This window comes from Rhinopithecus roxellana, chromosome 14, assembly GCF_007565055.1.
Source record: "Rhinopithecus roxellana isolate Shanxi Qingling chromosome 14, ASM756505v1, whole genome shotgun sequence".
NCBI lineage: Eukaryota > Metazoa > Chordata > Mammalia > Primates > Cercopithecidae > Rhinopithecus > Rhinopithecus roxellana.
Genome location: NC_044562.1, coordinates 62,549,914 through 62,562,336, shown reverse-complemented (window position 1 = coordinate 62,562,336; position 12,423 = coordinate 62,549,914). Strand labels below are relative to the sequence as shown.

General features: G+C 50.1%; 1 protein-coding gene across 7 annotated transcripts in view; it reads left to right on the top strand.

The window, feature by feature from the left end:
- The window catches only part of AGAP1 (ArfGAP with GTPase domain, ankyrin repeat and PH domain 1), a 650,028-nt gene extending 641,947 nt beyond the window's left edge, over positions 1-8,081 (top strand). For all 7 annotated transcript variants that reach the window (XM_010364388.2, XM_010364387.2, XM_030916436.1 and 4 more), the window contains one exon: positions 100-8,081. In XM_010364388.2, the coding sequence (XP_010362690.1) occupies positions 100-303 (204 nt within the window). In that variant the 3' untranslated portion in view covers positions 304-8,081. The remainder of the gene's footprint in view (positions 1-99) is intronic.
- Positions 8,082-12,423: the final 4,342 nt, after the last annotated feature.

Genomic DNA, 12,423 nt, shown 5'->3' with positions numbered 1-12,423 from the left:
CCAAGCACAAGCCACGCCAAAGGGCTGAGAGAAAGCATCCCTGCCCCCTCCTTCCATCACATCCCCCCGATACTAATGTGGGCTCCGTTACCTCCGCAGTACGGGGTGGACGTCATGGCCCGAGATGCCCACGGGAACACAGCGCTGGCCTACGCCCGGCAGGCCTCCAGCCAGGAGTGCATCGACGTCCTGCTGCAGTACGGCTGCCCCGACGAACGCTTCGTGCTCATGGCCACTCCCAACCTGTCCAGGAGAAACAATAACCGGAACAACAGCAGCGGGAGGGTGCCCACCATCATCTGAGGAACAGCCGTGCCCGCCTGCTCGCCACACCCGGAACGCGGCAGCCTTGCCGCATACTCGCTCAGAATTCGCAGCACGTGAGTCCCGTCGCATCCCCTCCCTCTTCCTGGTGGCCGCCTCCTTCCCGCCCACCCACTGTCACCCCAAACAAAATCACAAAACCTGGACATCCTCAAGGGGCGAAGAGGCGGCCGGGAGACTGCAGAAGTGGCTCCTTTTCATAAACTCCCCTAAACCACAAACAGGAGAGAGCGACGGGCCTCGGCCCTTTGACGATAGCACACGGCGCAGGACCCTTGTCCTGGTGGCACAAGGGACGGGGACGTGAGGGGGAGGGGAGGCGAGGAACAAGGAGAAGGGGCAACTTCCGTTAACTGGCAGTTAAGCACATAGTACATTTCACCTCTACCGAACGGAACACTTGGATTCCATCTCTTCTCTGAGGAGCTTGACGGCATAAATCAGAAGCAAGCACAGAGTTTGTCAGGTTTGAAGCCCCTATGATGGTATGTGTCAAATCAGTTGTAGCTAATCTGTCCAGGGAGAATACTGGCTTCATTACACTTGTATAGTTGAGTTCTTCCAGCATTACTGCTGTTTAATAGAACATGATTAGTCATCACCGAGAAGAAAGCATATTAGCCGAGGAGGTAGTTACGTGGCACGCTCCGGTGATTGCCACGATGTGATTGCAATACTCTTAGAAGCATCATATTATCCCAGACATGTTCTTTCAAGCCCTTGGAGCCCTCCTTTCTAAATTCACTGTCATAATTTAGTATCTGTTTAATTTTTCAGTCCAAAGAGAGGAAATCAGTCGCTGAGTATTATTTGACTCCAGTCTCCTTGGTGCAAAAACAAAATGGGAAAAATAAATAAGAATAACTCAAATTCAAAAGGAAATCACAAATACAGCTAACAATAGCATTTCGAGTATATTTCGTAAACTAAGTAAATACACAAAAGGCTATTTTTTCCGACCGTAAGAGAGATTTTATGTCCTTTTGCCAAGGTGGATGTGTTAGTCTCAGGCCCTCCTGGGCCACATTGCCCAAGTCACACAGGCTTCTGTATTATGTATTTAGATAAGATGTGTGAAAATATATTTGAATAAAAGAAGTTCATAAATATGCATTGATTTTTGTACAGACAAATGGCACCTCCCTTAATTTATAAATTGAACTGGATGTGAACTAATAATGTGCAACTAGTTGAGATAAGAGGGTTACAGATCATTGTACATGGAAAATATTCCCAGCAGTAAACACTTCCATTAACGTGATCTACAGCTTTTAAAAAGGAGCATCTCAGAATAAGATGGTGGTACAATTTGCTTATTAAAATTGAGAAAGAAAAAAAGACACACTGGAGTATATTAGAAAGGAAAAAGCAGGAATGTGGTTTCTCATGATTGAAAGCATGGTTTAGATCGGAGACGGCTTTTGCTAACCAAGACCAAGGGGCTCTGGCAAGACGGGGCGGTTTTCCGAATGCCAGACCGAGGTGCCTTACGGAAGGCAGCTGCCGATGGTTCTGTGGCACAGACTGGCTCCCGAGAACCCAGACAACCTTGACCCGGCAGCCCGGCCCTCCACGCTAGTACCTCGCCTGATATCCATCGTCGTGGTATCTGGCCGCTTCAGACATCCGCCGCCTTCCGTGGTGGTGGTGAAACGTAGTCAGCCAAACCACAGCATCCCTTAGATTAAAAGCAAACGGGGCAGCTTTGCCCAGAGCCCGCTGGCAGTGTGACGCGGGGAGAAGGGTTGTCACGATGGCAGATGAGGACACTAGACTCCTGTAGCACAGAAACACAAAGCCACACATGCTGGCAGCCTCCGGGGTGTTCCTCCCTCTCATATATTAAACCTTATATTTTATAAGAGTTTTTCCTCTTCTTTCACTTTTTAAAAAAAATTAAAGTAGGTGGGGAAAAAATAAAGCTTTACACATAATTTATATGTGGGTAAGTGTTTCATGGAAACTTCTAATCTTAACGAAGCTAAGTGGAGCTCACTCGTATCCAAAAGTATAACAGGGGCAGAAGCCACAAGTCTGAGAACTTTGACGACAGTCCCATCGTCCTGCCATTTGATTTTTCAGTCTGCGTTTCATCACTGTGTAGCTATTGCAAATGTGAATAGAAAAGAAAAAAAGGTCATTGCCTATTTTTGAAGAGCGCATTGGTGTTCGAATCCACTGGACACACTCGCTCCACACAGCCTTCACCGTAGACTCTGTAGTGGACACAGATATAGCATAAATGAAATTGTTAAATTATTTCATTGTAGTGAATTCCCACTCTAGGAACGCTTTCTCATAGTGAAGCTTCTTTTGAGAAGAAACGGAGCTCCTTGAGGCTTGTCTTTGGGATGTATATGACTGTGTACATATTATTCTACGTGTTTATAATATAATATTTTCCCAAATGACTTCTTGTTTCGCTTTGCCTTCCACAACCTGAATGCTAGATCGGCTTTTTCCCTTCCTGGTCCCCAGCACGGGCCGCCATGACTCCCCCTCAGAAAACACAGCCCCTCCCCTGCCATCCTCAGCGATGTCTATCTGCTCCACGCGCAGCCGCTTTCTAGGGCCCAAGTTTTAGTAGCAAAAGGAAAGGCAGTTCCGAGGGTCTTTCCAAATAAAGAAGACAGCTGGCTAATCGGTTTGTGTTTCAGTGTCTAACCAGAAGCCCGTTCTTTGCTGACCACACTCTCGTTCCCACTTTCAAGCTAATTACCACCAAGGCTGGGAGAGGCAAGGACCAAGGGCGGAGTTAAGAGTAACTTGTTTGCGAAGGCAGTTGAGTTTTTGTTGTTCATTTCCATGTTCAGTTCTGTGACGTGATGATGACAGATCACCACTGCAGGATCCACCTCACCTTTCCAGTTCAGAATTAAAACTCTGCCTTGATGAGAAACAGCCAGCTGGGGGAGGCACACGAGCGGCCTGTGTAACCCTGTGGGTGATCTGGACACGTCTGCACCCCGACGTTCAGCTTCGCAGAGACTGAACTTGGAGGGGAGTGGAGGGGTGTGGTGCAGACCTGGCTGCAGCAGGAACATCCCACAGGGACAGGACTCTGATTCTGACCTCAGGTGCTGGGGTGGACAAGTGGTTTACCCCGCCTAGCATCCCAGTCCTGGTCCCTGGTCCTTCTCTCTGTTTCATCCCAGGAAATAAGCAGCCCGAGAGTGAGCAAGTGACAAGTTTCTGAGTCAGTTGCCCCAAAACCAAGTGCAGTGTCCTATCTCCCATGCGTGTACACAATGTATATGCACCGGAAAGGAGGGCGAAGGCAGCAGGTCACTCGCCAATTGCAGGGTTTTCAGACGCAGGAGAGAGCGGGATCTTATTGAATTGCATTTCCTGCAGGGCCCCTGGTCCACAGGCCAGTTCTGGGCAGTGGCTTTGCAGCACAAGGGCCTTGCGTTGAAGCTCCCTCTTCTGAGACTTTGCCCAGCCTGATGAGGTGTGCATGGTTCCAGCCTCTGCCATCCAGTGTAGATACCCGTCTTCCTGTTTTTGTGCACATTTGAGGTCATTCCCTATGTCTGCATAGGAGCTGTTGCTAACCTTGTTAGGGAGAAACATGGTCTGATGAAAAAGACGGACCCCTAGGCTCAGCCGGTGCTGCCAGCCCTCCAGAGGATTCCCACACAGCTCTGGACAAGCACCCAGCTTCCTGAGCTCTTTTTCCTCATCTGTGAAAGTTGCAGGGTGCAGTGAGGTTTCAAACCCGTGTGGTAAATGCCAGCCTCACACCTGGCCAGGGGATGCTGGGGAGACAGGAGCACGTGTTAAGAACAGAAACACTGATGGGACTGAAGCCGGCACACACACCAGGAAACCTGCCCGTAGCTGACACTGTCCTCCAGCCTGCACCCAGGGGAGGCCGTGACGGGCATGTTTGCCAAGCGCCTCCCGTAAAGCCCGGGGCCCTCCTCTCTCAGCCTGCCAGTGCCCTGCCCTGGCCCTCCACATGGCGGGGAACAGCGTCAGTGAGGAGGGGAGGCTCCCAGGAAGTGCTTGCTCCCTGAGAGCCTCTCTGGAACCTGCCCACTTTTCTCAACATGGATATTCCACTTTGTAGTCTGAAGCTGATTTTCTAGAGGCGTGGAAGGGGCTGAGTTCTGCCCTCGTGCTGTTCGCCGGTGCTGGTCAGGGCCAAGACGACCCTTTCCTCTCCCCCACAGCCTGTTGAGGTGGTGTCGGCGTGGACAGCGTCCCTCCCTTCAGATGCCACCTTCCCGTTGCCGTGAGCTGCGTGACTCACGCGTGCATTGGGCCTCCCCTCCTCCTCCTGTCTGAGATCAGAGCTTTCTGGAGAGCACCCTGGGTCGCCGTGCTTGGCTGCAGGCCCGTCCCTCTCTCCCCGTCCCCAGGCTCCCAGTGTGTTTTGTGCTTGAACTTGGTGGACTCATCTTACCCCACAAGAGAGACCTGCTCAGTCTGCAGCATGCAATGTGCCGTAGGCGCCCTTGGTCCCCGTGGTGCCCAGGATGCCAACTCTTCCTCCCTGCACTTAGGATGTTCTGGAAATGAGGAGAAATCCATATTCCTGCCCTGGGAGGTGAGAAACCTGGCAACGATGTAGCTTCCCCTGAGATGGGGTATAATCAGACCTCAGCAACTACTCAGGAGGCAAAGGTGTTTGGAAAGCAAACCCCAAACCTCCAGTGGGGCTGCTTCCCTCCCCGCACGGCATGTGCTCTGCTTCCGTCCCTCACCTCCTGCACAAGGTCGTTGAGACTTTTCTAGAACTCCCTGGGGTTGTATTTATGGCCTTCAAGCAAACAAATTGAAAAGCAGTCAGGAAGGAGTTCTGATAGGGAAGTGCTGGAGACACGCGGCTTTCCTTCAAAGGAAATGTAATTTATTTCCAACCGTCGTCTCAGATGGGGGTTTCACGTGTTGTGAAGTCACATCTTGAATGATTGTCACCCTCATCCTTCCCCAAAAAGCTAAATAAGGGCCTTTGGCATCGATGCGTGCATTCTCCACCTTTCCGAGGCTCGCGCTTGGATTTCTGAGTGGCTTTCTTCAGGGAGCCCTTGTGGTCACATGGCTTTAATGCCGCCCCCGTCCCCCCAGGCCAGGCCAGCACGCCCAGGTGATAGTGGGGCCAGGAGACGCCCCTGCCCTGCCCAGTGGACAGATCTGCCCCAGCCCTGCTGTGTGCCCTGTGGGGACGGGCCCTCTGTCATTTAACCACGCACGTTAGGTTGCTTTTCAGTGAAATGTCAGCTTTGCTCCCATTATGCGGGAGACAGAAGTGGCGCAGGTGTATCTCCTTGGAGTAGCTGGGTCACTAAGACACAGTCCTCAGACTGGTCCTTCCGACACAGCGAGGGAGTGATCTTGATCGCTGGCCCCTGGGATGCTGCGCTGTCTGTGATTAGAGAGAAGTGACCCGTGCCCCGTCTGTGATGAGACAGAAACCCCTATGGCAGACTCCTGCCCTCTCCATGGAGGAAGACATATGTACTTAGATATTTACTGTTTCAAAAACACAAACTTTCTTCCCCTTAGAGAAGAAATACTGCCCTTAAATAGACTGTTGAAATATTAATGCCCCCCCGACCCCCGCCGCCCCATGTAATTGGTGTGTCTGCGGCTTTCTTCGCATCACACGTCTGTGTTGGCAGGTGATTCTGGAAAGGGAGTCTGTGAAACCAACAAGTCTGTTTTAAACCTGTGAGTTGTATGAGAAAGTATTTAAGTTCACCAGTGTAGTAAACACCCACCCCAGAGTAGCAGTAAGCAAACCTAAATCTGAACACCCGTTCTTACTGTCTTTCCCTGTGAGGTGCTGGTTTTGGTGTAAAATGACAGCACTTGGTTTGGGGTTTTGCACCTGTTTGGTAGAACCGTTCTTGTCTGAGGCCCTCACCCCCTGCAGATGGGCCTCAGGGTCTGGAGATGGGCAGGTAGGGCCGGAGTGGCTAGCAGAGACTTGCATGGGCTCTGAAAGCCCCAGCGCTCAGGCCTAAGGCTGCTAAGTGAGACCAGCAGGCGGCTCTGGCATCCGGCCTTCAAACACCCAAGCTGGACTGCTCCGTGTGCCCGAAACAGGATATCCTCATGAATGTGGGGAGAGCTGGCTCAGGGCTTGACTTTCATTTTGGCCTGGCACAGGGCGTCTGTAGGGAGCACCCCCCAACCTGAGGATGGTGAAACCATATAATAGAGACTCCTTGCCGAAGTCCACATCGGACTGATCTAGAATGCACTCTGGGGGAATTGCATGGCCTTTGCCTTGAGATGCAGGTGAAAGAAAGGAACCAAACAAGGCGTGAGTGCGTTGGGGAATCTTCCCAGTGGAACAAACCCCCTTAACAAACACCAGCTGTTGGGAACAGCTGCCCCTAAATCGGATTAAACCCTCATCTCCCTGCATCTCCCTGGTGCCGAACCGTCCACACTGGCCCAGGAAGCTAATGTCTGAGCTGCTTGGAGAGCTCTGGTAAAAAGAAGACACTGGAAGCCCACTCAGTCAGCAGCTGTGCAAGAGGATTTCAGAGGCTTTTGGACTTGAGGAAGGACAGTCTAGGCACATGGAATCCTGATGCGCCTCACGCAGACACTGGCAGGCAGCCCAGCCCCCTGCCCAGTACCACAGCCCTAGGATGTCCCCTGACATTCCTGGAGGTCCCTGGGCAAACGCATTTCCCGCCTGGGTTCTCAGGGTAGGAGAACAGAGAAGGCTCCAAGGGTGTTGTGAGCCAGGGGCCAGTCTGGGGAGTGGGTCTCACGCACTGCTCAGGTTGGCACATGAGGGACCTCCCCAGCCCCAAGGGTCCCAGCAGGGTTCTGAGCACGGCTGTTTTGAGGGTACACAGGTGACTGGAGAGGGGTGGGGCAGTTGCACAGTGGATGGGCAAAGTGTGCATTTAGAAGCTGCTGCGTGGCATTGAGAATGGGGGAGGGCCCAGCAGTGTAATGTTGGAAATAATTCCTTCTTGCAGACTTGAAAAGCATCAGTTTCCCTCCCACAGCTGGGTTTTTTGTGTCTGAAATACATCTAATTCTCCAGATGCAGCCCCTCTCAGCCCTGAGCACCTGAGCACTGGGGAGGCCTTTGTTGGGCTCAGCCTGGAGAGGGGAGGGTCACACGGGTCCCGGGGGCAGGTCTCCTGCCCTGTCTGGCCCACTCTCCTGCCCTGACTGTTCCCTTCTGCCAGCTTGGAATTTGGTTCTCATCTTGCCACAGGGGCGTGTTTCCTAAAGGGGAGCCGGAGCAGGTCAAAGGTGACAAATGAGATGCATTTCTAGGCAGGGACAGGGAAGGCCAGCCCACCGTACAGCCAGTTTTCTGTTTCTGTAAATAGCAGTGTATAGAGATGGAAGGGCAGCGTGGGCGTGTCCACAGATGGGTTGAGGTTTGTTTTTGTTTTTGTTTTGTTTTGGTTTTTTTTGGATGTTTTCTATTACCTCATTCAGCAACTTTATGTCTCACAATGACTCGATGATGCTTTATTTATGTTGTGTGTGCTGTAATTGAAGCGGTTGGCAGACACTTCACTTTCACAATGACTCGATGATGCTTTATTTATATTGTTTGTACTGTAATTAAAACCGTTGACAGACACTTCACTTCGCTTGTTATTTCATATGATCTTGTTTTGATTAAATATGCCAGTTTGTATTTTCCTGCCTTGGGATCTTTTTGTGTCCGCTGTACAGTATTCTAAGGGGAAAAGAAAGATGTGTAAAGTAACAGAGAGAGGTGGCTATGGTGTAGAGACCTCTTTCTAATAAAGAAATGAAAATATGTCTACACCGCTTCCGTGGAGTTTTCTTTTTTTTTTTTTTTTTTGGTGGCATTAAACTGTGTTTCTAAGCCCAAGCAAGGTAAATCAGAAAAGGAGCTCTGGCTCCTGCGGGGAGGGGCTGCCCCAGGCCCGAGGGAATTTGCAGTTGGGATGAGGAAAGAGATCGGGAGTGGCTCTTCTGACTTCTTCCTTTACAAGGACAGAAACTCCAAGAGAATGTTCTTTGCCCAGCCAGGGTTGACTGGGCCCAGAAGTTCCAGATGCTTCTGTATCTTTGCACTGTGCCACACTGCCCCAGGTGTGTCATAAGAACTGTTCCCAGCAGGTGGCTAGCAGTAAAACCATCCCAGAACTCTGATTAATACCATTATTATCATTAATATTACTGTAATTTTTGCATACAAACTACATTATATCTTCCTCCCGCAAAAAAAAAAAAAAAAAAAAAAAAAAACCAGCCGGGCGCGGTGGCTCAAGCCTGTAATCCCAGCACTTTGGGAGGCCAAGACGGGCGGATCACGAGGTCAGGAGATCGAGACCATCCTGGCTAACACGGTGAAACCCCGTCTCTACTAAAAAATACAAAAAACTAGCCGGGCACAGTGGCGGCGCCTGTAGTCCCAGCTACTCGGGAGGCTGAGGCAGAAGAATGGCGTAAACCCGGGAGGCGGAGCTTGCAGTGAGCTGAGATCCGGCCACTGCACTCCAGCCTGGGCGACAGAGCGAGACTCGGTCTCAAAAAAAAAAAAAAAAAAAAAAAAAAAAAAAAAAAAAAAAAACAGAAAACTAGCCAGGTGCAGTGGTTCACACCTGTAATCCCAGCACTTTTGGGAGGCCAAGGAGGATGGATCACCTAAGGTCAGGAGTTCAAGACCAGCCTGGCCAACATGGTGAAACTCCGTCTCTACTAAAAATACAAAAATCAGCTGGGCGTAGTGGGGCACGCCTGTAATCCCAGCTACTCGCGAGGCCAAGGCAGGAGAATCGCTTGAACCCAAGAGACAGAGGTTGCAGCAAGCCAAGACCACGCCACTGCACTCCAGTCTGGGCAACAAAACAACACTCCATCTCAAAACAAAACAACAACAAAAGCCACCGCTGATTTTGGGAATGCCTTCCAGAGACTCTGCAGACACAGGGGTGTCCCCTTCCCCCTACTCTTCCATTCAAGACATAGAGAACCTCATGATCTCATGACACATTCGTGACATTTTTTGTTGACGTTTTCCCATGGCATGGGAGCCCACAGTGCCACGAAATGCCTTGTGGACAGCCCCAACATGGAATGTGAGGCCACAGGCAGGGCAGCCCCTCACCCAGCACACAGACCTGGTCATCTGCAGTCACAGGACATCCACAAGCCTCATGCACAAGGGTACCGGGCTGACTTGGCTTCCAAGAAATACAGAAGAAAAAAAAGCACAAGGAAAGGTGCTTTTAGGAGGAATCAGTGCCATTTAAATGCATATAGATGGCCAAGCGCAGTGGCTCACGCCTGTAATCTCAGCACTTCGGGAGGCTGAGGTGGGCGGATCACCTGGGCCAGAAGTTCCAGATCAGCCTGGGCAACATGCCAGAATCCCGTCTCTACTAAAAATACAAACATTAGCCAGGTGTGGCGCATGCCTGTGGTCCCAGCTACTCGGGAGGCTGAGGTGGGAGGATCGCTTGAGCCCAGGAGGTGGAGGTTGCAGTGAGCTGAGATCATGCCACTGCACTCCAACAGAGCAAGACCCTGTCTCAAAAAAAAAAAAAATGCATATTGCTTATCTGTTGAAATTATTAACATATTTACAAAACAGTGGCTTAAATAAATGGTTTATTTTTCCTCCCAAAAGAAGCCTGGAGAGAGGCAAGCCTGGGCTGGCCAACAGCTGCAGAGTCTGCTGGGCCCAGCCTCCTCCCGGCCATCTGGTCAACCATGGCTCCCGGGTGCTTGTTACCTCTGGGCAGCTTGGAGAGCTGCATCTCCAGCATCTGCGTTCCAGTGGGAGGAAGAGAGAAGGTGAGGGAAGAGGCAGCTGAGTCGGTCCCTCTTAACCAGCTTCCCCAGAAGCCACCCTCGTGCCTCCACTTACACACCACTGACCAGACTGGGTGGGGTCCCTCAGGGCTGCAAGGGACCCTGGGAAACAGGGGGAGGGAGGTGATGTGGAAGGATAAGGAGAGCAGTGATTGAATAGGCAGCTCAGGTCCCTGCCCAGCCACCTTGTTTCCCCAACATTCACATGCACCCTTTGGTCAGCACACAGAACACCCTCCCCAGGAGAGACCCGGGGCCAGGCTGTCCCTGCCCTGCTGCTGCTCAGTGGCTGCTCCTCTGTCCATAGCATTGTCCACACCCACCTTCCCTCCAGGGCTCTATGTAAACCTCAGAGTATCTGTCACCCTCCTAGGAAATGTTGAGGCCCCAGGGGTAGAAAACAGAATCACCTTCCCAGACCAAGGTACTTAGGTCAGGTGCTCTGGGAAGCTCTCAGACAGGTCACAAAAGCAAGACTGAATGTTTAGATTTCATAGCCAAGACCTACTGTGATCACATGCAGTGCTGGCAAGGCCGTGGTGAGACGAACCCAAACACGCTGCTGGTGGAAACCGCTCCTGCAAAGCCATATGAAATTGTGCACGCTGGGCGCGGTGGCTCAAGCCTGTAATCCCAGCACTTTGGGAGGCCGAGACGGGCGGATCACAAGGTCAGGAGATCGAGACCATCCTGGCTAACATGGTGAAACCCCGTCTCTACTAAAAAAAAATACACAAAAACTAGCCGGGCATGGTGGCGGGCACCTGTAGTCCTGGCTACTGGGGAGGCTGAGGCAGGAGAAGCGTAAACCCAGGAGGCGGAGCTAGCAGTGAGCTGAGATCTGGCCACTGCACTCCAGCCTGGGCGACAGAGCGAGACTCCGTCTCAAAAAAAAAAAAAAAAAAATTGTGCACAAAGACTCTGAAAAAAGCTTCCCTCATGACCCAGGAAGCCAGATCCTGGACCACGCCTTCATCACGATAGAGGCTCAATACGTGTATATTGACCACATGAATGAATTCAGTGCCCACGAATCTGGCCAGGGAATAATGGGAATACTTTGACAAGTGCCTAAAAATGTTCATGTCTATGGTATTTAGAGTAACAGAATACCGGAAGCGAGGTCAAAGCCCAACACGGGGAGAGTTAAATATATCATTGTGCATCTATAAAGGGGAAGATGATTTAGTCATTTCAAACTGTGTTTATTACGTGGGGAAATATTATAAATTAAAAATTAGGATATAAAAGTATTTACAGGAGTGATTGCTAATTAAAGATATTTTAATATCCAGGAAAAAATATCCAAAATGTTAACAGTGCTGTCTTTGGGGAATTCTGGGTGGTTTTTATTTCCTTCCTTATACTTTACTGTTCCCATTTTCTCCATTAGCATGTACAGGTTGAATATCTTTAATCTGAAACCGAAAATAATCCAAAATCCAAAACTTTTTGAGCACCAACATGATGCCATAGGTGGAAAATTCCATACCTGACCTCATGTGGCAGGTTGTAGCCAAAACTTGGTTTCATATAGAGAATTATTGAAAATGTTGCATAAAATTACCTTCAGGCTATGTGTACAAGGTATGTGTGAAACACGTGAATTTTGTATTTAGATTTGGGTCCTCTCTCCAAGATATCTCATTGCAAATATTGCAAAATCTGAAAAAATTCAAAAGCCAGATGCTTATCTTATATTGTAAAAAGTTACATTGAGGCATATCTTGAAGCTCACATTTTGCCACAGACTTTAAAGAAAGTATTTGGGGTTTTTTATTAATATATTGTACACTCATGCTGAAATTGGAGAAACCATTGGTTAACTACTTTGATCCTGAAAACAAATTGATTTTAAGTTAGGAAGAGCCCAGGCATGGTGGCTCACACCTGTAATTCAAGCACTTTAGGAGGCCGAGGCAGGAGAATCGCTTGAGGCCAGGAGTTCAAGATCAGCCTGTGCAACATAACAAGACTTCATCTCTCCAAAAAAAAATTCTTTTTTTTTTTTTTTTTTTTTGAGATGGGGTCTCGCACTGTCACCCAGGCTGGAGTGTAGTGGCGAGATCTCGGCTCACTGCAAGCTCCGCCTCCCAGGTTCACACCATTCTCCTGCCTCAGCCTCCCAAGTAGCTGGGACTACAGGCGCCCGCCACCACGCCCAGATAATTTTTTGTATTTTTAGTAGAGATGGGGTTTCACTGTGTTCGCCAGGATGGTCTCGATCTCCTGACCTCGTGATCCACCCACCTTGGCCTCCCAAAGTGCTGAGATTACAGGCGTGAGCCACCCCGCCTGGCCCAAAAAATTTTTTTAAATTAG